General features: G+C 38.4%; 2 protein-coding genes across 2 annotated transcripts in view; one reads left to right on the top strand and one right to left on the bottom strand.

Moving 5' to 3' along the window:
- LOC135706466 (facilitated trehalose transporter Tret1-like) overlaps positions 1-7887 on the bottom strand; it is a 106316-nt gene extending 98429 nt beyond the window's left edge. The window contains exon 1 of the mRNA XM_065228078.1: positions 7580-7887. Coding sequence (XP_065084150.1) covers positions 7580-7625 — 46 coding nt within the window. The 5' untranslated portion in view covers positions 7626-7887. The remainder of the gene's footprint in view (positions 1-7579) is intronic.
- On the top strand, positions 1175-2706 carry LOC135706464 (V-type proton ATPase subunit B-like). Its single transcript, XM_065228077.1, has one exon. The coding sequence runs from the start codon at positions 1219-1221 to the stop codon at positions 2704-2706; it is 1488 nt and encodes a 495-aa protein (XP_065084149.1). The 5' UTR covers positions 1175-1218.
- Positions 7888-27663: the final 19776 nt, after the last annotated feature.

Genomic DNA, 27663 nt, shown 5'->3' on the forward strand with positions numbered 1-27663 from the left:
GTCCCATTATTCCCAAAAGCAAAAGAAGCGCTCCGACCGAATCAACCTTTATCTTCATCCAATACGCCGAAGTGAATTCATTGGCGTTTCAATGGCGTTTCAATGCGTTAGGCCGAGTTTAGAATCCGTAGGCCGAGTTTGGCGTCAAGAAGCAGTGTTAGACTTTTGACAATATCTCAACGATTGGTTTCTCTTTATCAATTCTTACGGTACGTACGGAAAGGTAAATAAATTTGGAAGCTATCAGTAATAATAATATTCCGTTTGGTACTAAAACTGCGCTAGATTAAGAAAGACTAAATGCGGGTTGTGCCTAATAGGCCGGAAATAGGGTAGGTAACCCTAGATGTACAAAATTACGCTGTCTAATCACTCTCTCAGGTGCGTAAAAGAAAAGCTGCCGAAGTAATTCGGGGGAATCAATATAGCAGCAAACACAGCTTGATCATTCCGTCTGCTTTGTTCCAAGGTGTCCATTCCAAACAGACGACAGCGATCCACGTAAGACGGCAAGTTAGCCGTGTTATGCCAAGGCAGATGACGAAGCGCGTAGCGAACAAACTTTTTCTGTACACTCTCAAATCTGGCTATCCAGCATGCTTGGTATGGGCACCAGACGACAGCACTATACTCTAAGATTGAACGTACTAACGAACAATACAGCGCCCGCAGGCAAAGCGGATCGCGAAAGTCTTCAGATATATTGAACATAAAGCTATAGTCAAGATGTCATTGTAGTGCGGTTTGAAGGTCAATTCACAGTCGACTGTTACTCCCAAATCTTTGACCTGGCTGGTTGCCCGGAAATAGAATAATCAAATATTATCGGGTTTGCGGTGAAATGATATCACATTGCACTTGTTGATGCTGAGCGTCAAGAAATTACGAGAGCACCAACTCTGCATACGATTCACAATCAGCTGCAACTCCTCACAATCAGTGATGCAATTGATAACCACATACATTTTGACATCGTCAGCGTAGAATAGCCGGCATCCAGGTAGCAGTAGACACGAAGTTTTTTCTCGTCCATCCGTCAGCACTTGTGTGTCGTCGCTCATCCCGAGTCGAGTGGTCTCCGGGTTTTTCGGTGTCACGTGGCAGTTTCCAGTTCAGTAAGATCACATCCATCACCATCGTAAAGAGGAGGAACCGCGGAGCAGAACAGCAACAGCAGTCTAGTTTGTGAAGGAACAGCAGAAGGAAAAGGCTGACAAAATGTCCGTCAATCGTCTTACACCCCAGCAGGCCTCCAAGGAACATGTCCTAGCCGTGTCCAGAGATTTCATTTCGCAGCCACGACTGACCTACAAGACCGTGTCCGGTGTGAACGGTCCGCTGGTCATTCTGGACGAGGTCAAGTTCCCCAAGTTTGCCGAAATCGTCCAGCTCCGACTGAACGACGGCACCATCCGCTCCGGTCAGGTGCTGGAAGTCAGCGGCTCCAAGGCCATCGTCCAGGTGTTCGAGGGCACGTCCGGCATTGACGCCCGCCACACGGTGTGCGAGTTCACCGGCGATATTCTCCGTACCCCGGTGTTCGAGGACATGTTGGGCCGTGTTTTCAACGGTTCCGGCAAGCCCATCGACAAGGGTCCGCCAATTTTGGCCGAAGACTTTTTGGATATCCAGGGTCAACCCATCAACCCGTGGTCCCGTATCCACCCGGAGGAAATGATCCAGACCGGTATCTCGGCCATCGATGTGATGAACTCGATTGCCCGTGGTCAGAAGATTCCGATTTTCTCGGCTGCTGGTTTGCTGCATAATGAATTTGCTGCCCAGATTTGTCGTCAAGCCGGTCTGGTCAAGCACACCGGCAAGTCGGTGATCGATGAGCATGAGGACAACTTTGCCATCGTGTTCGCCGCTATGGGTGTCAACATGGAAACTGCTCGTTTCTTCAAGCAAGATTTCGAGGAGAACGGTTCCATGGAGAACGTGTGCCTGTTCTTGAACTTGGCCAACGATCCGACCATCGAACGTATCATTACTCAACGTCTGGCGCTGACTGCGACTGAGTTCTTGGTCTACCAGTGCGAGAAGCACGTGTTGGTCATCTTGACCGATATGTCCTCGTATCCTGAAGCCTTGCGTGAGGTGTCGGCTGCCCGTGAAGAAGTGCCCGGACGTCGTGATTTCCCCGGTTACATGTACATCGATTTGGCCACCATCTACGAACGTGCCGGACGTGTCGAGGGTCGTAACGGATCGATTACGCAGATTCCAATTTTGACTATGCCTAACGACGCTATTACCCATCCAATTCCCGATTTGACTGGCTACATTACCGAGGGCCAAATCTACGTCGATCGTCAACTGCACAACAGACAGATCTACCCAACAGTCAACGTGCTGCCATCGCTGTCTCGTCTGATGAAGTCTGCCATCGGTGAGGGCATGACCCGTAAGGATCACTCTGATGTGCCTAGCCAACTTTACGCTTGCTACGCCATCGGTAAGGACATGCAGGCCATGAAGGCCGTTGTCGGTGAGGAAGCCCTCACGCCAGACGATCTGTTGTATCTGGAATTCTTGACCAAGTTCGAGAAGAACTTCATCGCGCAAGGTAACTATGAGAACCGCACGGTATTCGAATCGCTGGACATCGGCTGGCAGCTGCTCCGTATCTTCCCCAAGGAAATGCTCAAGCGTATTCCGGCCTCGATCTTGGCCAAATTCTACCCAAGAGACTCGTGCCATTAAACTACCTTGCTCGCACGCTTCAAATTTACTTTTTTCGTTTGTTATTTTTCTTATATCAGTTTTGCTAGTTGAGGTCCTTTTAGTGGGACAATTTTCTCAAGTTGATCCCGATACTTTTTTTTCCAAATTGTTTATTAGCTTTCTAATCTTTTTTTTTTTGTTGATTTGCCGTTCACCTTGCCCCTGAAAACAATCATTTACTACTATTTTAATTGCGTCCATCAGCAACTTACCAACCAGCAGCGATCGATTCAACTTATCAATGTTTCACGAGACAATAGTCGAGGGATAATGTCTTTAAATTATATCTTAATGTGTGTGTGTCGATACAGCAAATGTCATTTCGATTTGTGAACATCTCTGTGAATCGCTATTCAAATTAAAAGCATTCCTAAATCGAAAAAAAAAGAAAGCGAAAACAGAAGGGGTCCCAGATTACTTCCTTGGGGAACGCCGAAAACGTTCGTGAACACTTCAGAACGAGAAGCTCCAATCTTAACGCAAAGCGATCGGTTCGTAAGGTAAGATATGAGCCACGAGATGAAGGATCCAGACACTCCGATTTTCTCAAGTTTGCTCAAAAGAATGTTGAGGTCTACTCGGTCAAATGCAGCCTTGAAATCAGTGTAAACCGCGTCGATTTGTCCGCCAGAGTCCATTGTTCGAACGTAGAGCGACACGAATTCGGTCAAATTGGTTGTAACTGACCGTTTTGGGTAGAATCCATGCTGAGCCGTGGAGATGTAATTTTTACAAGAGCTGAAGAGCGCTTCATTGATGATGATCTGGAATACTTTGGAGCAGCAACTCTGTAATTCTGGACATTCCTTTTATCACCTTTCTTGTGGACGGGGAACATATACGAACATTTCCACGCCTCAGGAAATTTACTCTCCTGTAGTGACAGATTAAATAACTTCACCAAGGGGTGAGCAACGACTCCCAACACAGCTTCAGAACGGACGCAGGAATGCCGTCTGGCCCGGCAGCAAATGAGAGCTCCAACCTTTGAAGAGTCAGATTGATGGTATGTTCACTGATGTGAAACGAACGGAGCTCAAATGCATCAGTTGGAGAATCGTTTATAGCCATTGGGACTTGATTTGGTGAGGCCGAAGATTCATTGAATGAAATGTTGAGCAAAAAGGCGGCATTTCTCCGCTTCAGATTCAGTGGTTTGCTCATCGAGATGAGCTGACAATGGCAAACCGACTTCGATCTTTTTAGAGTTTAAAAACGACCAGAAACGCTTTGGATTTCTGCGAAGAGATGATTGCGTGCGGAAGACATATCGTCGATACAGGAATCTGTTGCATTTCCTATAGTCGTTACTTGTGCGGTTGAACTCCTGCTTCATAATGTACGAACGATTTTGGCAGTATCTTCGTAGCGATTTAGCCCTATACCGTTCCAGTCGACGCAAGTGACCGTTAGACCACGGTGGCTTTGGTGCGGGGCGGGCAATAGGTACAAATTCAGCCATGATATCCCAAATCATTTGACTGAAATATTCAACGGCATCGTCAACACATCCAGCTTATTCTAATGGTCACCAATCGATACCGGAAATAGCAGCACTAATCGCAACATAGTCGGCTCGACGGAAATCCAGTGTACGATTATTTTCGGAACAATTCTTAAAAACGAATGGCGCTGGGAGGTTCATCAGGACGTCTAAAGCAGGGTGGTCTGAATCAATGTCTGTTATGTACGTTAAGCATAGTGTCGCTGTATTCGCACAATGATGCGCTCTATTTTCGACGTTTCCGGTGTCCAACTTGACCGGAAATATATTTGTTTTAAGGCCAAAGTGAAGCAAGGAACGTCAGCACTCAGCTAAATTTTGACCAAGGTGGTCCAAGGCAGGTAGATGCTCATGCTTAACATTAATTTTTGATAAATTGTGGGTAAATCTGTGAAACTTTCGAAATAAAAGAAATGTTTGCTGTCACAAAAACAAGTGCATTAGGGTAGAATTATACATGCGTGAACATTGAACACGATGGCAGTATAATCAAGAGGCTTTCGAATATTTTTTTAAGAGATTTTCTATCAATGCATAAAATGAGTATTGCATAATTCCGAAGGTATTTTCTTCTGAACACAGCGTTTTTACATAAAAAATTATACACCATCATGAGAAAAGCAAGCGTTCTTGATGTTTATTAATCTTGCTCTCCAAAGAATCCATAGCAAATACAAATTTTCAAAAAATAAGTTCGTTTCAACCATATCCCAACTTCCGTTCAACAAGTAAATTTTGAGTAAACAACTTAAAGTAGTTTGCATTAAACCACGGAAAAAAGTTACTTACTCACAAAGTGTATTCTACGCAAAATTAAGTTCAATTGACCCAAATTTGAGAATTCCTCAAATACTCACTAGTGGCTTATTAAACCATAGGCATGAGTCATTTGAATCTGTAGTTTCTTATTTGGCAACAATAAATAGTACGAGTGAGAAGCAAAACTCAAAATTACCCAAATATACGTTAAAACAACTCAATCTTTGAGTTATTTTATTTTCCTGTGCATATTTTTAGGGAGCAGGGCTGGCGGGAATCTGCTGAAACTAATGTGCGACATAGAGCATTTTTGCCCCTAGCCGCTCTATTAACTCTGTAGTTAGTAAAACAAATAGAACAAATAGTTACTTTTCAACAGCCTAGTAGGCGATTGCTGTGAACAGGCAATGCAAAGGCTCACTCATTGTTATTTACGTGCACTTCGTAGGTTTGTCATGATTTTCTCGAACGAGATGGAAAATGCTTGCATCGGCACGCTTTGGTTCTTCTAAAAATATTAAAAAATTGAAAACATCCAACCAAATCACGTGATTCTACTGACGTCAAAGCAAAATGTTAACATATTGTTTCGTCATGGGAGAATGATGGCCAGAAAGGGACATTGAAATCTTGATTTCATATTGAGCAAGTGCTAATTAATAAAACTGATTTTGTAAAAAAAAACGGAATTCATTTTATGATTAAGTTTTTCGCTTGTAGGAAATAACAGGGTTCCAGTAATAGTGGTGTACTTTTAGTTGTGGTCTGACGGAATAATGGCAGAAAACTAGATACAATAATTTTTCATCCGTAATTCCCCTGAAATAAAGTAGATTTTCCTATTTAAATCTTAAAATTAGCCCGAAAATGACAGACAATAATTTAATTTTCTTAAGATGCGGTAGTATTAATATAGTAGTAGAATCCATTAGAAAGCAATGCGTTCCACTATTATAGGAACTAAAGTTAGCCACTACCACAGCTACTGGAACAGTGTTTGTATTGATGGAGGACGAGTTAAAAAAAAATGTTTACAATAAATCACAATTACTTGTCTAGCAAAATTGAGATTGACAGCTATAAATTGACGATAAGGCCCTATTTGTGTAACAAACATAAAATAAAATATAACACCCAATAAAACTTGAAAGATCGGTCAGATTGCTTCTAACATTGAACCCTCCGGCTCATTGTTAAAGTTTTGATTTGTTCTGAATATTATGATCAAGAGGTACTAAGGTTCAACAATCGGTGACTAAGCTCTCATCAGCACTCATTGGCTTCATGGTTGCAGAAGATTTACTCAGTCAAGTCCAACAACAAAAAATATATTTCTTGGTGGGCAAGCTATCCTAGCAGCTATGTATTTTACTAATGAAATAGAAGATGAAAACGTTTCAAAATACAGTATTTCACATGCTTTGTTAATAGGAAAGCCTTTATTTTATGAATCCTTTGTATAACACGTTCCTTTAGATTTGCGGCAATGTGCTGGAAAATAGTCATATCAATTAAACTTGATTGCGTTTTGAAATTTACCAACGGTCATAGAAATTATAACATAATTCATCGATACAAGTTGCTTTCGGTTCACTCACTTATCATTCCATTTCAACAGAACGAAATCATTGCATTATTTATACAGAGTTATCTGCAGCGAGCATTCTCCCAATTACTATTCTTAAAATGAAATTTAAAACGAATTACAAATTGCAATTCAAATTAACATCAATTTGAAAAATTTGCTTAAGCTGGTGTCACTGACATTGTAAAACAAATTTAAATTTAGGTTGTTGTCGTTATTTGCACTTATTATACGCAGTTCAACAATAGTGCTACCCGACAGCGAGAGGCAACCCTTCTTACTCGTTCAGTGGCACTTGGAAACAGTGCTTAATTCCACTGGATAGGCGGACAATCACGTGCGCTGGCACTGCACTGATGAAAGTAAATGTATTTTGTAATCTACGGGGATACTGGTAGTGAAAGCACTAACTTATCACCTCACGCGCGGATCCAATTTGTAGTGGAATGAGGGAAACGAAAATAATCAGAACAGAGGCACGGGACAAAATTAACCAAACAAATTTCTGCATAACTGTTAGCATCCTTGTTAAAACCTACTGAAGGTTTGCCTTTTAAACTTCATGAAACCTAAACATTGTTAGTTCTGGAGATTCTGCTTTGAGTAATTGTTGTTCACAGGTACGTACATTGTATTCTTAATACGTTGAATGTAAATTGCTCAGCACTAGCGCTTTCCTAAATAAAACGGGTGCACCGGCGCGCAAGTCTAGCACTGCTTTACTTTGTATTTAATATGCTCAATAAGCCCACATGCACTCGATCACTCTCTCTCTCTCTATCTATCTCTCTCTTCGCGTCTCTCGTTTTCTTTGCGTATGTATCTACTCTACGCAGTGTTTGGCCTAGAGTAGGTACCCGATCTCCTATGCTTCCCCAAACACTCTCGATCTCTTGAAGATCTGTATACACACACAGAGCACAGAGCTACGAACATAATGTCATTGCGATCAAATGAAGAATTTAGTGTAACAATTAGGGGAAAAAAATCAATTGGATAATTACCACATATCGTTGCAAAATACTGATTCCTGATTCCTTTGGATAACATTTGAATTTCGAGCACGTGTCTGGATCACTGGTGGAAATGCTGTTTCTTGACAGCGGCTCGTCGATATGGCACCGACAGTATGCAACGATGGCAGGAACGGTGCGCAGCTAGGAGATGTGTTCACAAAAATATTAAATAAACCAGTTTTACAACGTCACGAAAAAACCGCCTTTCGAAATATTGAGCAAAACCCGCGATTTCACTTTCACTCGCGTCCGTATTCGTCCAACGCCGCTGAACAACTGTGAAGAGCACTGCGAGCATGACCATCGACAGTTTATGGATGGATTCGTAAAAACCTCCTCCTCTCTTGCCTCGCTGGCTGGCTGAGGCTGATTTTGTTATTGTTGCTGTTGTTGGTGTTATTTTTTAGTGCTGCTGTTGCTGCAGAGTGTGCTATGTAGTATCACAAGTCGTCGAGGTGCCTTTTTTCTTTCCTTTTTTCCCCCCTGGCTACCTCACTAGGCTGGTTCGCAGGATGAGATTGGATTTACTACTTGGATGGACTATCGAGATTAGCCATTCTCTACTCTTTAACTTATGGAACTGAAAACTAGGTCATTGTCAATGGCTGTAGATAGTTTAAAGGCCATCCATAAATGACGTAGCATATTTCTGATCAATTGTAGACGCCCCCTTTCCCTCTCGTAGCGTATTTTACTATGTCTAATAAATGACCGGTCCACCCCCTTTACCTGCAAATGCTACATCATTTATGCATATTACCTACGCTATATAAAGGAAAATAAAGCTGAGAAAGTAAAAAATGCTAAATAATCATACGACAAAGAATAAGAAAATATAAGAAAAAACAAAAAAAAGCTCCAATTCATGGTGGTAAGCTCCAATCGGTATTATCCTCGGATTAAATCCCGATCAAGAATGTCCGGCTGCTTTGATGTCGACATCAGAGTTATTCAACACGATGCTATGCAAACAATTCGCAGATCATCCAAACAGGGACGGTATTAAAAGTTAATCCGAGTTGGAGCTTACCGCCATCAATGTTCAAAATTCATCAGAAAATCAAATTTGGTAATAGAAAATTTAAAAATTCAACAAGTTTCTTAGTGTGTATGCTATGTCTACTTCCGGCAGGTATCGCAACATCGGTTCGGCCTTGTTTTTTGAAGTTACTGGCAGTACGGTGCTCCACATACACACTTAGAAAAAATAATGTATATTTAGGTGCTTTGTGACTGACATATATGAGCGTCAATTTTGACATAACATTGAGTCATAATAGACGCAAAATTCAGCTCAATCAAACGTAATTTCAAACTTTTCAGCCTGGGAGCACTTAATTTTACATGCCATGTTTGTTTACGTCTCATCCTTTATGTCAAAGATGGATTCCGTCACGTATAAGATTAGGTATTTCTAAGTGTGTACACAGTTCGAAAGAGCAGTGTAAATGTCTGTTCAATATGATGCACATAAATGGAGTGTCACATATCATGTAAGTTTCCATTGTAAATCGGGTAAAGTTCTGAGATATTTCATGAAATAATGCAAAGATTGTATACAAAAGCCCATCTTTGTTAACAACATTGCTTATAAATTGTTCGTCGATCTTGTTTCCATGTTGAGCACCATTGGCGAAGTTAATGGGAGAGGGCAAAAGGGGGGCCTCTCCAGAATTTTTAGTTTAATATAATTGATCCACAAACAAAGATGTTTTCAATGTCCTTTAAGTTGACTACTTTTCTTATGTTCTGGAATAGGAGAAACAGTTTTGAGAAATTATAGTAGGGTAGAGAACTACTTCGGCCAAATCGCCCATTTTGGGCTTATCAGACTTCAGAGGACTTCAGAGTTAACAAGTCAATTATGCGTTTGGTACGATACTTTAGTTAATAAACTACCGAACGAAGTCAATGAGAACGCGTGTTATGAAAGTTTGCACCCATTATTCCCAAAAACAAAAGACCGAATCAATTTTTATCTTCACCCGATAGGCCGAAGTGAATTCATTGGCGTTTTAATGCGTTAGGCCGAGTTTAGAATCCGTATGCCGAGCTTAGTGTGAAGAAACAGTGCTAGACTTTTCACAATATCTCAACGATTGGTTTCTCTTTATCAAATTTAGATACATAAATAAATTTGGAAGAAATCATTAATAATAACATTCCGTTTGGTGCTTAGCTACGCTAGATTAAGAAAGACTAAGTGCGGGTTGAGCTTAATAGGCCGGTAATGGGTAGTTAACCCTATTTTGATATTTAATCGATAACATAATAAGACGTCTTCAGGATCCTCTAAAAATTGGCCTTGAGCCCAGGGATTTTTCTTCAACTTCTGGGAACTTAGCAAGTTCAGGGAAAATCTTAGAAATTTAATAGATTTTCAGAAAGAAAAAAAATCGTAGGAACAAGGAACTTAGAAAAGTTCTGAAAACTGCGTAGAATTGGAAAATTTATTTTGGGAGCTTCGTAGAAGTTAAGGGAGCATTATTTTATGTCAGGGAAGCTCAATAATGATCGGGAACCTCTATATAATATAAGGGCACTTTTTTTTAAGTCTCATGGACTTGGGATAGTTCGTGAAATTTCGTGGAAAATCAACAAGAAACGTAGAAGTGTAGCAAACTTTGTAGATGTTTTGCGAATTTCGTAGAATTTTGAGGATCTGCGTAAAACTTCATACAAGTGTAAGGAATTTTGAAAAAGTTCAGGGATTTTCGTAGAAGATCTAAAAATAGTTCAATAAACTTCTAAAATCTTCAGAAATTCCCGCTTCAGTTTAGGAAACTTCGTTGCAGTTTGTGACAGATCTTACTTCAAAAAAGCTCCATGAAACTCTTGGAGGTTTGGAAACTTCGTTTAATTTCAAGGAACTTTCCAGATGTTCAAGAATATTTGTAGATAATAGTTTTCTTTCCAGAAGTGCAAAGATGTTCAGAGATCTTCGTAGAGATGGAAAAATATGGAATTTGGAATAAATTCAGGGAATTTCGTAGAAGTTGGAGAAAATTTGTAACACTTAAGGGATTTTTTGTAGATTTTCAGGAAACGTTGCATGATACATTCAGACATCCTTCCTAGACGGTTCTCCATATAGACAAGATATTAGTAAAATTCTATGGATATTTTTCCAAGACTTCAGCTGGATCATGTTGTCAATATACTCAAATTTATATTTTAACCATTTAAATAATAGTAAGCCTCAATGTCATATAATTGGTCTCAGAAAAAAATACCCAAAAACAAGTTGTCTTGACGCAATTTTATTGAATAAAAATTTCGCGAAGTTTTATTAAACCATAGTTTAACAAAATAAAAAAATGGCCCACTGAAGATAATTTTTTTAGCTACGCCAATGCTACTGATGCCAGGGAGGCATCAACTCATGACCCGGAGACCAACGACTTTACTTCCTGAAGGAAGGCGTGATCAGAGATGTTATGCCTCAGAAAATCCCGGTGACGCCGACTGTGATTGAACCCAGGCCTGCTGAGGTGAGAGGTAATCTCGCTTACCACTACACCACCGACACCGATTAATTGTTCGTTTGCGTGAAAGCACAAGTTAACGTGCATGAATGTTTGCATCACTATTAAAATTCAGATTTATTTGCTGCACACTATGAAAAAGTCATGTAAATTTCGGTACACTGAGACAGACACATGTAAGTGATTCTTATGACATTATAATAGGTTGAAAGAGGCGAGATAATCAATTCAATCAAACGCACCTTTTGTCGAGTTGCGTATGTTTCGGTTTCGGTACACTTAATTTTACATGACAAGTTTGTTTACGTTCCATGATTTACGTCCAATATGAATTACATCACTTGTAAAAATAGTTATTTTTGAGTGTGTAACACAAAATAAGTTAATCAGCTCAAAAAGCAGTTATTTTTTAGAACTGGAACTTAATGAAATAATGAAGTAATTAAATGGGGTTGTAAGCGGAATGCTTAAACAAAACAGCAAAAAAAGGTTATCTTCCATTTAATTCCACTTAATTAATTTTGGAATCCATGACAGATACGTAGGGGAATTTACGTATTCTCGGCAACCTAAGCAGCGACCTTCTTTCTATAGCCTTTTTCTCTATGGAACGCACACATATGCAGTATTGGTTTGTTAACAATCTTTTGCTGCCAGCTGCTCTAACAATTTCAGTCGAAAGAATTGTCAAAAACTGTTTTGAAACGCTTTTACAAAGCTCCAATTTTCTCTAGTGAGAGCGAGTATTGTCGGCAACCAGTTTTTCTTCGGCAACCGTTCCACTTGAACAGCATGTAAATCTGCTGTTCTATTATCGGCAACTCGAAATCAGCTACAATTTGTAGTGCGTGTGTTTCATTTCAAGAAAACCCTGATAGATTGCTTTTTCTCAGTGGTAAAAATATAGTCAAATTGAAGCTGAAAGCATAAAGAATCGTTTGCATGCATTCAACGAAGTGTTTTCGTAAGAAAATCCAGTGAAAATAGTGTTTCAATTTGGGTTGCCGAAAATAGTCTGTCATGCCATAGCCGTCATATCCCCTACTTCAACTACAATGTGCAGTCTTCATCAGTGTCATTCCCATATGTACTCAAATAGGTCGTTTATATTCACAACTTTTTTCTTCGTTTTTCAATGAACCGACCATGAAAGCTTGAAATGGTAAACAAACGATCTCAAAAGTCAAACCTGCAGGGTTGCCAAACTCATGGGATACTGAGATTGAAACCTTGATTTCCACACTTCGGCACGTTCGGCACAACGCTTGGCACAGATTTTGGTACAGATAAAGTATTCGGCATAGATTGAGATGTGCAGAGTTGAACACCCCTTGCGAAATATGAAAGCAACGAAAGTTAGTAACGAACAAAAGAGTCGCATCTGTTACGGTTCAATTTTATGACAATAATGACACTGGAATATGTCAGTCTCAGAGCACCCCCTGTGAGCTTTTGACAGCTCCAGTGTAATGTCAATGTATACCCCGAAAATTATGGTACTCTGGTTCTGTCAAATTTACAATTGGTATTATATGTACTGTCACATTAATAGCCTTTCGCTCATTTTCAACTTCTATTCAATTTTCATACTGCCGTACTCTAACGGAACTATCTACCTACACTATGCTGAGACAATTCTCTAGCAAATAAATTATCGCACTAAAGCTTCATGTTAGATAGCATTTCCAACCAACTCTTAAAACATGTTGAGCTTATTTTCCTAACTATGTGTGATATGGTTAAACCATTTGGGTTACGGTTCGTGTATGGTACATTTTTATTAGGGTGGTGCTCTTGGGGTCATTTTTAAGGAGAATATCAGAATCTACAGAAATCAGATCACACCACGCTGAATTCCGGCCATGAAAAACGACTTTTCCGAAGGGAAATCGTCCGGGGAATCGATTGCACATGGTCCCATAGACCGGAGAGCCTTCTAGGTATGTGTTTTGGACCATTTTACCCTACTTTTTGGAGGAAATGTTTTTTCACAGCTCTATTTTTCGTAAAACTAGCACTTTATGCATGGTTTTAGAATACTATGTCTTTAAACAACAGTTCATGAGATATTAGAGGAATACGGGGTACACTTTATAGGGGAGCCGAAGAGCGAGCCATTTTCTATTTCTCAAAGCTCAGTAAATTTTGAAATCATTCACGAAAAAACATTAAGAAGGTTCGATTTTTTCAACCTGGCAAGCTATTCAAATGTTATGCTTCCTTCTTTTGAACATGAGCAGTTCTTTTGAGTTGTACTGATATCGGAAATTTAAAATAATCAATTTTCTACATTTGTAGAAATGTAACCTTCTTAAACATGACCAGTTCTTTCAAGTTGTGCTGATTTCAGATTAGTTCTAATAATCAATATTTTTTGACTTAGAAGAATGCTTCCTTCTTTTAAACATGAGCAGTTCGTCAAGATGTGAAATTCGGTGAAATGACCCATTCGGCGAAATGTTCTTCGGCGAAACGTCCTTCGGCGAAACGTCCTTCGGCGAAACGTCCTTCGGCGAAACGTCCTTCGGCGAAACGTTATTCTGTGAAGCGTCCTTCGGCGAAACGTTCTTCGGCGAAATGACATAGCTCCGTCGAGTAGGTATGTGAGGGTGACAGGATATTAGCCATAAATATGTTAACCATACGGATGTTTGCCATACGTACGGTTGCCATAATGTACGGCAGCCATAACAGACGGTAGCCATAATTTTGTTGTATTGGATATTTTTAATCCTATTGCAGCGCAGTACCCGTTCTATGTATTTTGACAACAAGCCCGAACAAGAAGTTTTGCTTAAACCAAACGGTTTTATTTTGAAATTTGTTTTTTGTTTCCGATGATATTGGACCACCGAGAAGTAGAGTCATCTTCAAGGCTAAGACTATAATAATTTTAATTTTATTTAAAAATGTTCAGCGCTAAAGAGTCTTTTTGGACATTTGAGCTAGGGGTGGGACACCTGGTTGAATATATTATAACATTTTTGATACTTCCATTTTCTCGACTAAACATTTTTAAGCACAAGAAGTATGTTTGACATGTATTAGTTTTTAAAAATACTCAAATATTTAGATGCTTAGATATTTTAGATACCGTTCCGATTCAAATTTCGGACGATTCAAATTTCGGACACTTTCATTTTTAATTAAATATTACATCCAGTTAGAAACAAAGTAATAATGTTAGATGATCGTGGAGGGCACTAGTCAAAAAATTTAAAATTTACAAGACATGTGGATCATATTCGACCGAGATAATCAACTTTTAAAAGTGTCCGAAATTCGAGTTTAAGTGTCCGAAATTTGAATCGGCACGGTATTTAGATATTGGTCATCAAGGGGCAAATTTGAGTAAATAAACTTAATTGGAAAAATGATCAAATTTCAGCAACAAACGATGTTTTAAATTTTTCCCATCCATAAATTTTAATAATTACAAACCTCATGATTTGATCATGTTCAAAGCTTTGTAATTATCTGAAAAAATATGAAACAGAGCTTGAGATTGACATGTTGCCAAATTTCAACCTTCATTGAATCTATTTTGTGGAACATTACTTTGACTGATTGCTTTGTTTTTCTGCACCAGCCTACCGCAGCACTAAACAAAAGCGAAAAGGCAGTTCATTCTTCGGGCTGAGGCTATTCCTTGTTGGTTTTTTGTTTATTTTTTCGATAACACCAGTGCGCACTGGTATGGAGACGGCGACGATCATCATTTCATCTCTCGTGTTTGTTGTTGTTCTTATTACTGTAGTTATTGTTGTCGTTGCATCGTTCGTAGTCGGTAGTATTGGGCAGATTCGTCTGAGTCTGGTAAGTACGTGAAATGAATGGGCTGCAACTGATAATGGACTCCACCGCAACCACAGCACACAGCAGCTACAACAGAGGATGCACATATGTAGTGCCAATTGGCGGGTAGGTTTATAGGCCCGGTGAATGTCGTTTGGGCACTTGCACGTCATTTTGGAGTGATAAATTCACGACGCACTGGACTTTTTACGTTATGTGACACACGGTCTCAATGTTCCAATGTATCGATCTCAGGCTATGCGGGTTCGTGGATTCGGGTTCGTTTCTTATTGTCCTTCGCAAATCTCTTTATGATTGTGCTGTTTGAAAGGATACGAAAGCCTCTCGCATTGACATATTTTCACGGCTGTCTAGCCGTTTGGCCGAACGGCGTTTTCGAATAATAGATTTCTGATTTAAAAATTTAAAATGAGAAACGGCGAGATTTTATCATTCCAGATCCCAAGCTTAGTGGAATTTTACGATCCGGGACTTAGAACTACTTCGGGGGTTTGGTTTATAAATTCCTAATTGTTGTCTCCTGGCTCAAGGCAGGGGATACCAATCTCTCAACATGTCGTGTATATTGATGCCACACTATATGTGATTTGCCTTTCCTAGGTCTGAAAAAATGTTGGAACCCTTATTTGTGTAATTAGATTTTCTATCCAGCTTGAGAAGCATTTTTGTCTTAGAATATGTAAGAAAAGAGGGACCCCGGATGATGATCTAACTACATACATAGAGGTACCACTGCACCGCCCTCTGTAAACAATTAACGGAACTACATAAGTGTACGCGTAATGTCCGATAGATGCCACCGTTAAGAAAAGCAGTGTCACCTGAAGGAGAATTTACGGAGAAGCATGGTAACATGATTAATTCTGAAGTTTTACTGGACTCAGCAGATTGACATTTTGTCAAAATGATGTATTGTATTGCACTGGTGATTAATGATTTAGAATTTAGAAACAAGAGCTTTAGAATCACAGTTTGTTATATATATTATAAAATTTAATTTTCAAAAACAGTAGGAAATTTCCAATTCATTAAAAGTTTCACCACTCGGAAAAAAATCCGTTCCCGAAAACGGGAACGAACCGTGAACTAAAAATCACGGCCAGCTATCCAGAACAAAATTTTCTCAAATATACACCGTGAACTATGGTTCACGAATATGGGAACTCTTTTTTTCCCGTGCAGTTGAAGATTAAAATAGACCCTCTTTTCGTAGCACTCAAAAGATGTCAAAAAGACAGGTTACACCGTAAAACATGCTGCACAGCATTTAAAAAACATAATGATTAAATCAATATTTATTATCTGTGGGAGATTTTCGCATAGCAGTTCTTTCTAATGAAACTATTCTCGATTAATCTGAGCAATTACATTTATGTTATCCTTATTTATAAGGAGATTAAAAAATGTTTACAACTTAATAATTATAAGATTTTTTTCACTCTTTTTATCTCATTCAATTAGAGATTTTTTATTCTTCTACTCATGAGAAGTCTTACGATTTTTTTTTCAATAGCTGAAAAATAATATTTTAACTTTTGTCACACCACATCACGGCCAATAAAAATAAATTTGAAAAAAAAACTTGAAACAAGGACTTTAATCAGAACAGAAATATATATTTCAACAAAGTATATTTCTGTGCATGGGACGTACTTGTATACCTTTCAGCCGTGGGATTTGAATGCAAGAATTCATTACCAAATAAAATCGACTTAATTTTTAATATTCTAATCCTTTAGATGTTTCAAAATTTTGTATGTTTAAATAGGGTAAGTGTGTTAGTATTTGGCCCTAAACTGACGCTATGAAAATTTATTTCAAACTAACTGACCCAGCAAACCACGTACTGCCAAGTTGTATGATATAAACCCGTCGGGCGCAAGATGATAAAAAAAGTGTCTTGCAAATCCGTCATTCAACGGCGCCGGTGGTGTAGTGGTAAGCGTGATTACCTCTCACCCCAGCAGGCCTGGGTTCAATCCCAGTCGGCGCCGCCGGGATGTTCTGAGGCATACCATTTCTGATCACGCCTTCCTTCGGATGGGAAGTAAAGCCGTTGGTCCCCGGTTCATGAGTTGATGGGTCGCAAGGTAGGGTCCAGGTGTGGAAGCTGACTTCCTGGCACGTCGGTAGCATTGGTGCTCAGCACGGAAAACAAGATCGACGGAAAAAACAAACCAAAGAAAAAAAAATAATCCGTCATTCCGTTCTCGAGTTATAGCGTGACAGACGAACACCATTTCATTTTTATTTAAAGAGATTTTAGTTAGGCCCTAGGGCCAAAACTGAAGCACTAGTACTATAACTGGCTCAAAAGCGCCTTATTCAGATAATTATTTCATTTTAAAAAAAAATCAAGGTATTTTAAAATATCCTGAGGCACTGGCAATAAACCCTTTCAATGGAGGCGATCCCGGCGTAGTGGTCAAGATCCATACCTCTCACGCTAAAGTCACGTGTTCAAATTTCACTCCAGACAAGTCTGAATGCATTCGACTGAAATCTATCGTACTGAATGGATCCTTCGATTGAATTGTGAAACGTAAGATATTAGAATTTAAAATTGGAATACACTCAAGCCTTTTACACGGTTTTTACGAGTATGTATTAGAATACGAATTCAGAAGTTTATAAAACTACTGTTTATAGTAACTATTATTTTAGGTCTACTAAATTCAAGCGCAACATGTGAAAAGAGTCAATCAGAGATATGTAAACAATGACAATGAACGTTGATTTTTCACGGATTAAAACTTATTCAGGTAAACTGAAATCAGCATCTGACAAATTTACTTAAACAAATAATACTGTCTATTAAACTGAATGAGTTTTAATTAACGAATCATCGACGTTTAAAGTTGTTGTCCACATTTGGTTCATTGGATATTTTCACATGTTGTGCCAGAATTCGCCAAACCAGATTGCGAATTTGGTTAAATCTGTAATGTAAATCCCTTTCCCTACAGCCATTAGACGGAACCAGTGATGGGAAAATTAAAAAAAAAAATCAAAATTAGGATTGCCCGAAATTACTGCTGATCTTGAGATCTGCAAAATCACAAACAGAAAATCACGGATTATTTTATCTTAGCTGATCTTGTGAGTAGCAAAATCACAAAGCAGAAAATCAAGGTTGATTTTGAGGTAACAAAATCGCCAAACGGAAAAACCGACATCTGCCGTCATTTTTTAATCAAATATGGCGGACCAAAATCCAATATGGCGGCCTCCGGACAGCGAATATGCATCTAAACCCATGCAATATGGGTATCTACGGAACGGGCTCAATGAGCAAAAGTAGAATATGGTTGATTGATATTGATATTTCATTTTACTAAAATTAAATTAAAAATAGACCTTATGGGCGTCACCGACCATAACAATGTCACCATTGGGCCAACTAATAAATTTGGTTAAAATATCTTAAAGTATGTAAATGTAACATAGTTATTCGGAGTATATTTCTCTATGATCATAATGTACTTTGCATGTATGGCACGTGTGTAACCCTCGTCTATCCTAATAAAATGGAGGGCTTAAACTTGTGTTTGCCTGTGGTCATTTAAAAAAAAAACATGTGTTTGCTGACATTTATGACACAGTATTTAAAAAAAAAATGGTTAATGTTATCTACACTTTACTTCAGGAGCTCACGAAACATATTCTAGTCATCATTTTCTGTACATTCAAGATATATGCATCAAAAAACAATTTTCAATTTAGGCTCAATATCACCCCATCTTACGGTTATTCACATTTTTGCTAAAATCCTGCCATTTCGAATCTTGCAAAAAAAAGAGCAAAACTGGCGTATTCAATATTTTTCAAGAAATCATAGTTTGAAAATGTAACTTCCAATCGAAAAGACGTCTTAGAAAAAGTAGTAGGAAAAAAGAATTCCTGTTTCGATAAAATATACACGAAACAAAAAGATCCAGTCATTTTGATACACAAACAAAAAGATACTCTATTTTTCCGGTAAAATGTGTGACGGCAAACTTACAATGTTTTAAAAATCATAGCTCCGCCATATATTGACAAATTTAAAATCAATTGAAACCCTTTAAAATTTCATACTTTTAAGATTCCTTCGGTAGCTATAGATTTAAAATCTATTGATAAATTGCTGAGCAATGATTTTTCAAACATTGCCATTCTACTGTTACACATTTTGCTGGATGCTTCGTGTTCAGAGTGTTAAAAAGGTCGTGTTAAATGATAACTGCTGTGAAATTTTCAAGTTGACTCAAAAATTTATATAAATCATAGAACTACAACTTTCGGTAACATTTCTGCAATTTTGGATGAAATTTTTCACAAAAAGAAAATAATGTATATGCTTTTAAAATAATGTTATGCAAAAGTTTAAGTTGAACAAATTAAAACTTATATAATATGACAGAAACGTGTTTTTTTTTGTCAATTTTAAGTGTCCAGCTTGAAAATTTCGCCAAATGTAGAATATTTCATGAAAGAAAAATATTTAAGAGGGTCATTTTTTGCTTTTGAAGTTTTAAACACTTTCTGGGATTTTACTGTGTTTATTTTCCCTGAAAAGGAATTATTGTTTCTTACAACTTTGTCTCAGACGTTATTTCAATTTGAAGTGACCTTTCAAGATATAATTTGTTTAAAAATATCGAATACGATATTTTTTTTTACACATTCAAAATTTTTTGGAAAATTCAATATATATGACAATATGAAAATATAAATAAATATAAATGTAGACGACTTCCCATAGTTTACAATTGGGCAAAGTTTCATGCAAATCAGAGAAGGTCAAGTCTGAAATCTAATTTATTTTTTGAAAAATGAGGCGAGAATAAAAATGACTGAATGCCAGTGGTAATTTAAATGATAGCGAACAATGAAATGCAAAGTTTCATAAAAATTGAAGAAAATTGGCATGGAAATGCTCATTTGCAATATTTTCACACTCTTTCCAAAATTACGCTGATTTGAGAATTGAAATCTACAGGTTTCCCTAGGGGTAGGTCACTCCGCACACCAGTCTTGTGTCATCTTTTTTGTCAGAGTGCCGCAGGTGTGCCGATGTTTCGGTCATAGAACAAGCTGCGATTATTTTTAAAATATCCATCCCGGCAACTCGGTATTTCTGACACCTTGAATGTTTTGGTTTGAAATCGCAAGGATAAATCAGATTGATGATGACGCGGGAAGTGCCTGATGTTGGTATTTTATGTTCATAGGATGATAAAAGTCCTGTGTTTTGGTCTTCTATAATGCCCTCAAAGGCAGACCAGAAACCTAGCCTTTCGTGATATGAAAAGCATCGGTCTATCAGCGGCCGGAAAGAGTTGGAACCGGTGGGGAGCATTGTTGGAGACTGACTATAGAGGATGATGAATGGACTTCGTTAGTTTGTTTTGTGTGAATTTGCAGCATTATTTGAATTGAGGGTACTAATGGGGTCTGATTAACTACCTTTTTCTCTTGAGCCCACTCTAGAACCTACATTTCGTATTTAGGAGATTTTTTATAAGTGAACTGCTAATCTGAGTTCCTCTGGTATATTAAATAAGAGGATGTTCCTGATTATACAGTCAAACAGCACGTAATTATGGGAACAACTTCAATGACAGTTGTCCAGTAGTACTCCCATTTTATTTACAACAATCCAATGCCTACGAGATTGTGGGCCCAAGGAATTCCGAAGGTGTGTCGATGGATGTGACCAAGCTGTGTCGAATCTAATTTCCGCAAAATGTGCTGAGTGACTTACCCCTTGAGGTTTCCCGATAGCCTTGTCAAAAGACACGAGTAGTAAAGAATACTTGGCTGGAGGTGGCGAGGTCGATTCCCGGTCTGGGCGAGGATTCTTTCGAGTTAGGCATGTTCCCGATTTGTGCGGATAGTGGTAACCGATAGTAATGCATAGTAAGCGCTCGATTACCAGCTATGAAATTACATGAAGAAATCTAAAAAGAGGGCGCACAAATAATTCCTATAAGAACGCAATATCAAAAAGGCCAAAGTCAACCGAATGGATAAGATTCGCAAGCAACTACAAGTAATGTCATTGAGGTAATCCCAGATCTAACCTACTTAACATCAATCAGATTCAGTAAAGCCACTTTCGAATTTGCTGCTTCATGGGAGTAATTTACATATTCCACGATCCCGACATGAGACATTGGGGGAAACGGAGACGCATAAATCTCTACCTCAAACAAACCCATTAAGTAGTACGTCTCGTCGAGATGTCATTTGTGTCTGTGTGTTTGTATATTTTTTATTAATATGGACACCCGCTGTGCAGTGTCGCACCGCAAATCAACTAAGTACCATTTTCCAACTTCTCTCAATTTGAGGACATATTGAATAAAATTGTTTATAGGCATGGATTTTGCGTTGACCAGTGGGGTATCTTAGAGGGAAGAACGACACTTTTTGAAAGGCAGCCATGGAAAAATGCATCTTAGAAGCATAGCTACACAGCAGAAAATAAATTTTAATATTACATCCAAGAGGATGCACTTCAATCATGTTGAAAATCTCATGTAAGTTTAATGGCCACGAAAATAAACAAATGCAGTAAAAGCAGCGTAATGTCAGTTCATGTCCTTTATTAATGATAATTTTTGGCAAGAAATATTACACCATATTTTCGACACGATTGAAATGCATCCACTTTTAAGTGATGTTAAGATTTATATTTTGCTGTTTACTCGAATTTACTGTCATGTTTTTTTTTAAGTAAGAGGAGCAGAGCTACGAAAAGCTTCTAGAATGAACTTCCAAAACGTAGCTACGCAGTAAAGGATCATGCTCCAAGGCTTATGGAGCATTTAATCGTTTTAAAACCCATTTTCTTCTTTTCCTCAACAATTCACCCAAAATTGAGCCTTTACAATCTGAATAAATGAAAGTGATTGCAGTTAATGTATATTAGGATAGTGCACTTCTTAGTACAATTTCCGTTATAATCCAGAAAATGGTTAAAATTGCTATATTCTTGAAATACTCAATTCTATCAATCTTGAATCTTTTAATTTTGTCGAACCTCTTAATGGAATCCTTTTATGAAGAGCTTTTTTAAGTGTGTTGATTTATTTCCATTAAGTTCCGTTATAATAGTGCATTTACTATTTATTTGTAGACTTCATCGGTGTCAAGTACTCAACACCACTGAAGAATCCATATTTTATCTACGACTTGTATAATAATAAATAGGTACTTCAAACACGACATTAAACTTTTTTTTGGAAATAAAAGATGCCAAAGACATCATCACATTCAAAGAGGAAATTCAAATATTCCATACTTGGTGTCAAAAAAGCCTGCTACAATTAAATATAAAAAAAAATGTAACTCCATTACCATTAGTTGAAGACAAAAGCTACCCGATATAACAGTCACTTTAGGAAACCAGATCGTAGAAAAATGTGATAGAGTCAGGGATCTAGGTGTTATTTTGGACTCAAAACTTACTTTCACCGATCATTAAAACACAATTATTAACAGAGCTAACAACATGCTTGGTTTCATAAAACGTTTCTGCTATAACTTTCACGATCCGTATACGATAAAAACATTGTACATTGCTTATGTAAGATCGATTTTAGAATATTGCAGCATAGTTTGGTCACCTTTTTCAATCACACACGAAGAAAGAATAGAGTCCGTTCAAAAGCAGTTTCTATTGTATGCACTCCGCAAGTTAGGTTGGACTGTATTTCCTCTGCCATCTTACACAGCTCGGTGTATGCTCATAAATATCCAAACATTAAAAGAACGTCGTGAATTTGCTATGATTTCTTTCGTAAACGATATCGTATCACATCGAATTGATTCAATAGAACTATTGTCATCCTTAAATTTATATACACCATCTAGGCATTTACGAAACAGAAATATATTTGCTACAAATCGTCATCGTACGAATTATGCCAAATTTGGACCCTTGAACCAAATGATGGATACATATAATAAGCACTGCGATAACGTTGACTTTACAATGACAAAAACTAAATTAAAGCAATATTTTAATTCGTCGCATAACGTCAACTAGAAGTAATGTTTTAACTTTTTCTTAAGACATGTAATAAAAAAAAAATAGCACTTAAGACAACAATTGTAAAACGGTCTACACTGATTGACGACAAATAAATAAATAAATAAATAAATAAATAAAATAAATAAATAAAAATAAAAAATCAGCAGGTGTCCAATTGCCATGTCACAATTACCTTACCAGTTTGATTGGTACCTACATTTACATTTATATTTTAGTCCTTGTTATTTTTATGCCTTGATAATAGTGACAGGGCTCGGATAGTGACCATCCCTATTTTCCCCTTTGTCATTCTCCTTTCCCTTTCCTTTTACATTACCTCTTCTGTTTTCAGAAAGCGAGTAATGGCGCTATAGCCATAAGTCATTAAAGGCTAGGACAAGAGATAGTGCTTATGTTTCAACAGTCAGCGGAAAATAGAGCATCACTTAACATTTCTAGCTTAGATGCTTTCAGGGTTACTTCCACTCACTTGCTATAAGATAATGTTTTTCGGTATTACGAAATCATGATATAGTATAATGCTTATTAGTACTTGTAAGTTACAAGAAAATGTCATGAAGTATATGTTTGACACATAAATCTGTCAATATTGCTTTCAGTGCGTCACAATGAGAGATTTTACAACTCGTGAGTGCTCACTCTGAGTGAACGCTCACGAATCATAAGATCGCTGATTGTGACGCTCTCAAAGCGAAATTGACAGGTTTTATGAGTCAAACACATACTTTACTCGCTCGTCTTTTTACTAACATGTGCAACATAGCATTATGCAATTTGCGTCTAATGATTGCATAATTCCGAATAATATTTGTTTATAGCAAGTGAGTGGAAGCAACCCTGGATGCTTCCAACGACCAACCAATAAAATAATTACTAAAAACGGAACGTAAGATACGCGATGCCCACATTTCATCCATTTATTGGATCCTGAAGCATCGACTTTAACTCTTCTTGCCCCTTAAATGCTGCACAGTAGGCCTGGCCGTTCAGGTATGTGTGACGCATCTTCAATGTAAAACATTTATCAAATCAAGACCAACAATGAAAAGGCCTCAACGCCATTTTGTAAACAAACCTTGTAAGGTCAATTTCTCGCGAAACGAAACCTACATTCGCAAACCTAAAACACAATCGGGTACAGAAGAATTTCCCCTAACTGTTCATATTGTTGGTTTGCGTTGGTGGACTTCGGTTCGCGACAAAATAGCTTTGCAAGGTTTGTTTACAAAATGGAGTTGAGGCCTTTTCAATTGTTGGTCTTGAAATGGATAAGAAAAATGCTGGAGCTACATCAATAATTTTCCAGGATGCTTTCAAGAATTGGCCGCGCCTACTCGTTCATGCGAGGAGTGAAGTTGGCTGCGGTCATCAACGGAGCAGGGGCGGAATGTGCTCTGAAATCTGACTACTGATCGTATATCCCCGATATGTAAATGGGTAACACGCAGTGAATTTGCCATCTCTTTCATTCTTCTATTTGTTAAATGGTTATACGAACAACGAAAGAGACGACAAATTCGCAGGGCCTCACCTGTGTACGCTTATTCGTTTTCCATATGTGAATTTAGTTCCAAACAACAACAAACCTTCGTTGCTTATGGCTATGGCTCCCCCCCCCCCTTGGACAGGAGGAGCCGTCAATCGAGGGTGAAAGGTCAAGTGAAATAGTGCAAATCACCAATTAGAAATAGAGGGGTGGAAAAAGTTATTCTTATTTCAGTTACTTAACATGTTATTTTCTGCCGGTGGCGGCAGCGTGGCGGCGTCACGCCGTTTGCTTCCGGCGGCGGTGGCGTGGCGGCGTGGGTCGGCGTGAGTTTATTCCAACTGATTTAGAAAAGAAAAAAAATCCTTTCCAAACCAATCGCACATGGACAAAAATGCTACCCATATTTGATTTCAGATTAGTGAAAATCGCTAAAACGTAGGTCACTTTCCTCGGAAAAGCGTCAGTCAGTTTTCCTCGGAAAAGCGTCGGAAAATTTACTCAATCTATGAGTGACCTACAATTTCGCGAATTTGAGTAACCTGAACTCTCATGCTTCGTTAGTGTGGTGGCCAAAATCAACATAGGCTACTGCACAGAGGAAACTAGCAAAACTTCAACGTCTAGCATGCAATTGCAATAACCGGTGCGGTGCGTAGCACCCCATGAAAAGCATTAGAAGCAATCCTCAATCTGCTGCCCTTGCATCAACATATGCAACTAGAAGTGGAAAGAAGGGCTCTAAGGCTCAAAAGATCTAAAAAAGGTAATGCCAGTTGATCTTGTTGGTCATCTAAGCATCTTACAATACTTCCAAACAGCACCAGTGATGAGTATGAATGGAGACTGGATGAAACCAGAGGACAACTATGAAATTCCCTTCAACGTATGTGAAACGGCACGTTTGGATTGGGAAACTGGTGGTCCTAACGTTCGTGCAGGAATCTTTGGCCCCGGGACAAATATTTCAGTTGCGATGGGACATTTTCCAAAGGTGTTTCAAGCGAACCATACTGTGGAATATCATACTGTACGGTAAAAATGGAACTCAAATGCTGGGAAGAGCAAAGGGTGATGCACAAACTGCAACCAGTCGAAAAGATTTATAACTCCTAATATAACATACACCAAAAAGCTCTTAGAGCTCAATAACAGAGCTCTTAGTATATACACTGGCCTAGTAACTGGGCACTGTCCTAGTAGATATCACATTAAGAACATTGGTTGGGTTCGTTTCTGTAATTTGGAACGTTAAACCTCGGAACATCTGTTCTGCAGTTGTGGTGCTTTACACAAGCGCAGAACCAAATTTCTTGGAAGTATTAGCTTACAACCTAGTGATATTTAGTCTGCAAATCATGGAAATGTAGTTGGTTTTATAAACCATATTATACCGAACTGGGAAAAGATGTGTCCATGCAATTAGCTGTCTACTTGTTAAATAGTGGTCGATTTGCATGATACAAATAGCAAATAGGGGTACCACAAAAGTTCAAATAATGCACGGAGTGGTTTTACTTTACTCCCCAACAAAAAAATAAATAAATAACTGGACTCAAATATGAGTAACTCTTACTCAATTTTGAGTCGTTATCATTGGCCGCACATGCGGAATTTGTTTAGGAAAGTATGTCAAGTGCTTGTTGGTGAAGTCGTATTGCAAAGTGTTACAACCCTTTAAGTATAAGAAAAGTACGTTATGTAGGGGTGGATAGTATTTAAAAGCAATCTTTTGCATTACGTAACATTTTAATGGGCTCTAGGAATTCTTTCATTTATTGAGCATTACACGTTTTTAATATGTTAGTAGCGATAAATAACATGCAGAATGTCTAAGGCACGATTTGAAAAAAAAAACGATAAGGTAACTTTGTTTACAGCCAATACGATTTTTATTTCGTTTTCATGTTCTCTATAGTATTCTCTTACAGTTAAATGTAGCTTCAGTCCAACAATTTTGGAAACTTTTTTTCTCCAGTTTTTCACAAACTTTGTAACGGAATCCACTGCCTTTACATTTGTCGGCAAATATGCTTTGGTCAGGACTCAAAAAGTTTCGATTGGCCTGGCCTGGGGACAGTTTGGTGAATTCATTTCCTTGGGTACGAATTGGACTTTGTTGGCTTTATACCAGGCTATCGTGTCCTTGGAATAATGAACCGACGCCAAATCCGGCCAACACAGTACTGAGGCGTCGTGTTTGCGGATCATGGGTAACAGACGCTTGTTTGAACACTCACGCACTTAAACATCGATTGTCATTGTCTCCGTTGTCACAAACGGTTTGGAAAGCATACCACACTCACAAATGGCTTGCCCATAGCATTTTTACCGATTTTTTTTTCGGAAAAAAAATCGACTTATCCGCGTTGTCAACACTTCGGCCATCACGAACGGTGTAGTACTGATCACTAGGAAGAGTATTGTAATCAAATTTAACGTATGATTCAACGTAAAAAGTTTTGAGAAGCTACCGATAATGAAAAAAAAAAACTATCTGGCCACTCTGCTTCCGAGCCCTCGGTTTGACGGATGTGGCTTGTTTTACCTTCACTTTGGCTTCTTCTGCTTCTTAAACGTCTTTAGACCCATTCTTGTCTAGGCCCGCTGGACGTTACTTTTCGAGGATCCCACTTTTCTAGCCACGTCTCGAACCGAAGCCCTTCTCTGGCGAACGAAAGCTTGCTCGATTTTCCGGTTCAGATTTTGGCCAATAGGGTTCAGTTTACGTCCAGATTTTTGCGTGTCCTGAAAAGTTGCTTCATCACCATACTTCCGAATCGCGTTTCGAACGGCTCCGATACTTATACCTTCCAATTTCGCTGATTTACTCAGAGAAATGTTGGAGATTTAGCTGAAAGTCTCCTTAATAATGATATTTAAAAGAAAATGGGTATAGTACACCATTTGTGCACGATCGGTTTGCGCTTTTCCAGAGAAATGCTTCGCATTGTCACGGAAATGTGAAAAACCGCAACTTGCGATACGCAAAACTGTTGGTCGAAATGTAAACAATGATTCAGCGTGATAATCAGCTGTTTAAACGGCATCTGAAACAAGCAGGGGTGTTCGAAAGTCGTGCTTAGACATTCTGGGATACCATATATTCACTTATTCACCTTTATGTATATCCGACCTGAATGATTCATTATTGTGTGCTAGATCAGAACGAACAAATGTCAAAAAACTAAATGACAATCGCTGCATTACACGCTTATTTCAACGCGTTCAAGATGCATTTTAC

Source organism: Ochlerotatus camptorhynchus, unplaced genomic scaffold (genome assembly GCF_037179485.1).
Source record: "Ochlerotatus camptorhynchus isolate MF236.1 unplaced genomic scaffold, CSIRO-AGI_Acam_v1.1 ptg000281l, whole genome shotgun sequence".
Lineage (NCBI taxonomy): Eukaryota > Metazoa > Arthropoda > Insecta > Diptera > Culicidae > Ochlerotatus > Ochlerotatus camptorhynchus.

Coding starts and splice junctions, on each gene's coding strand:
- LOC135706464 (XM_065228077.1), top strand. CDS start 1,219: ATGTCCGTCAATCGTCTTACACCCCAGCAGGCCTCCAAGGAACATGTC.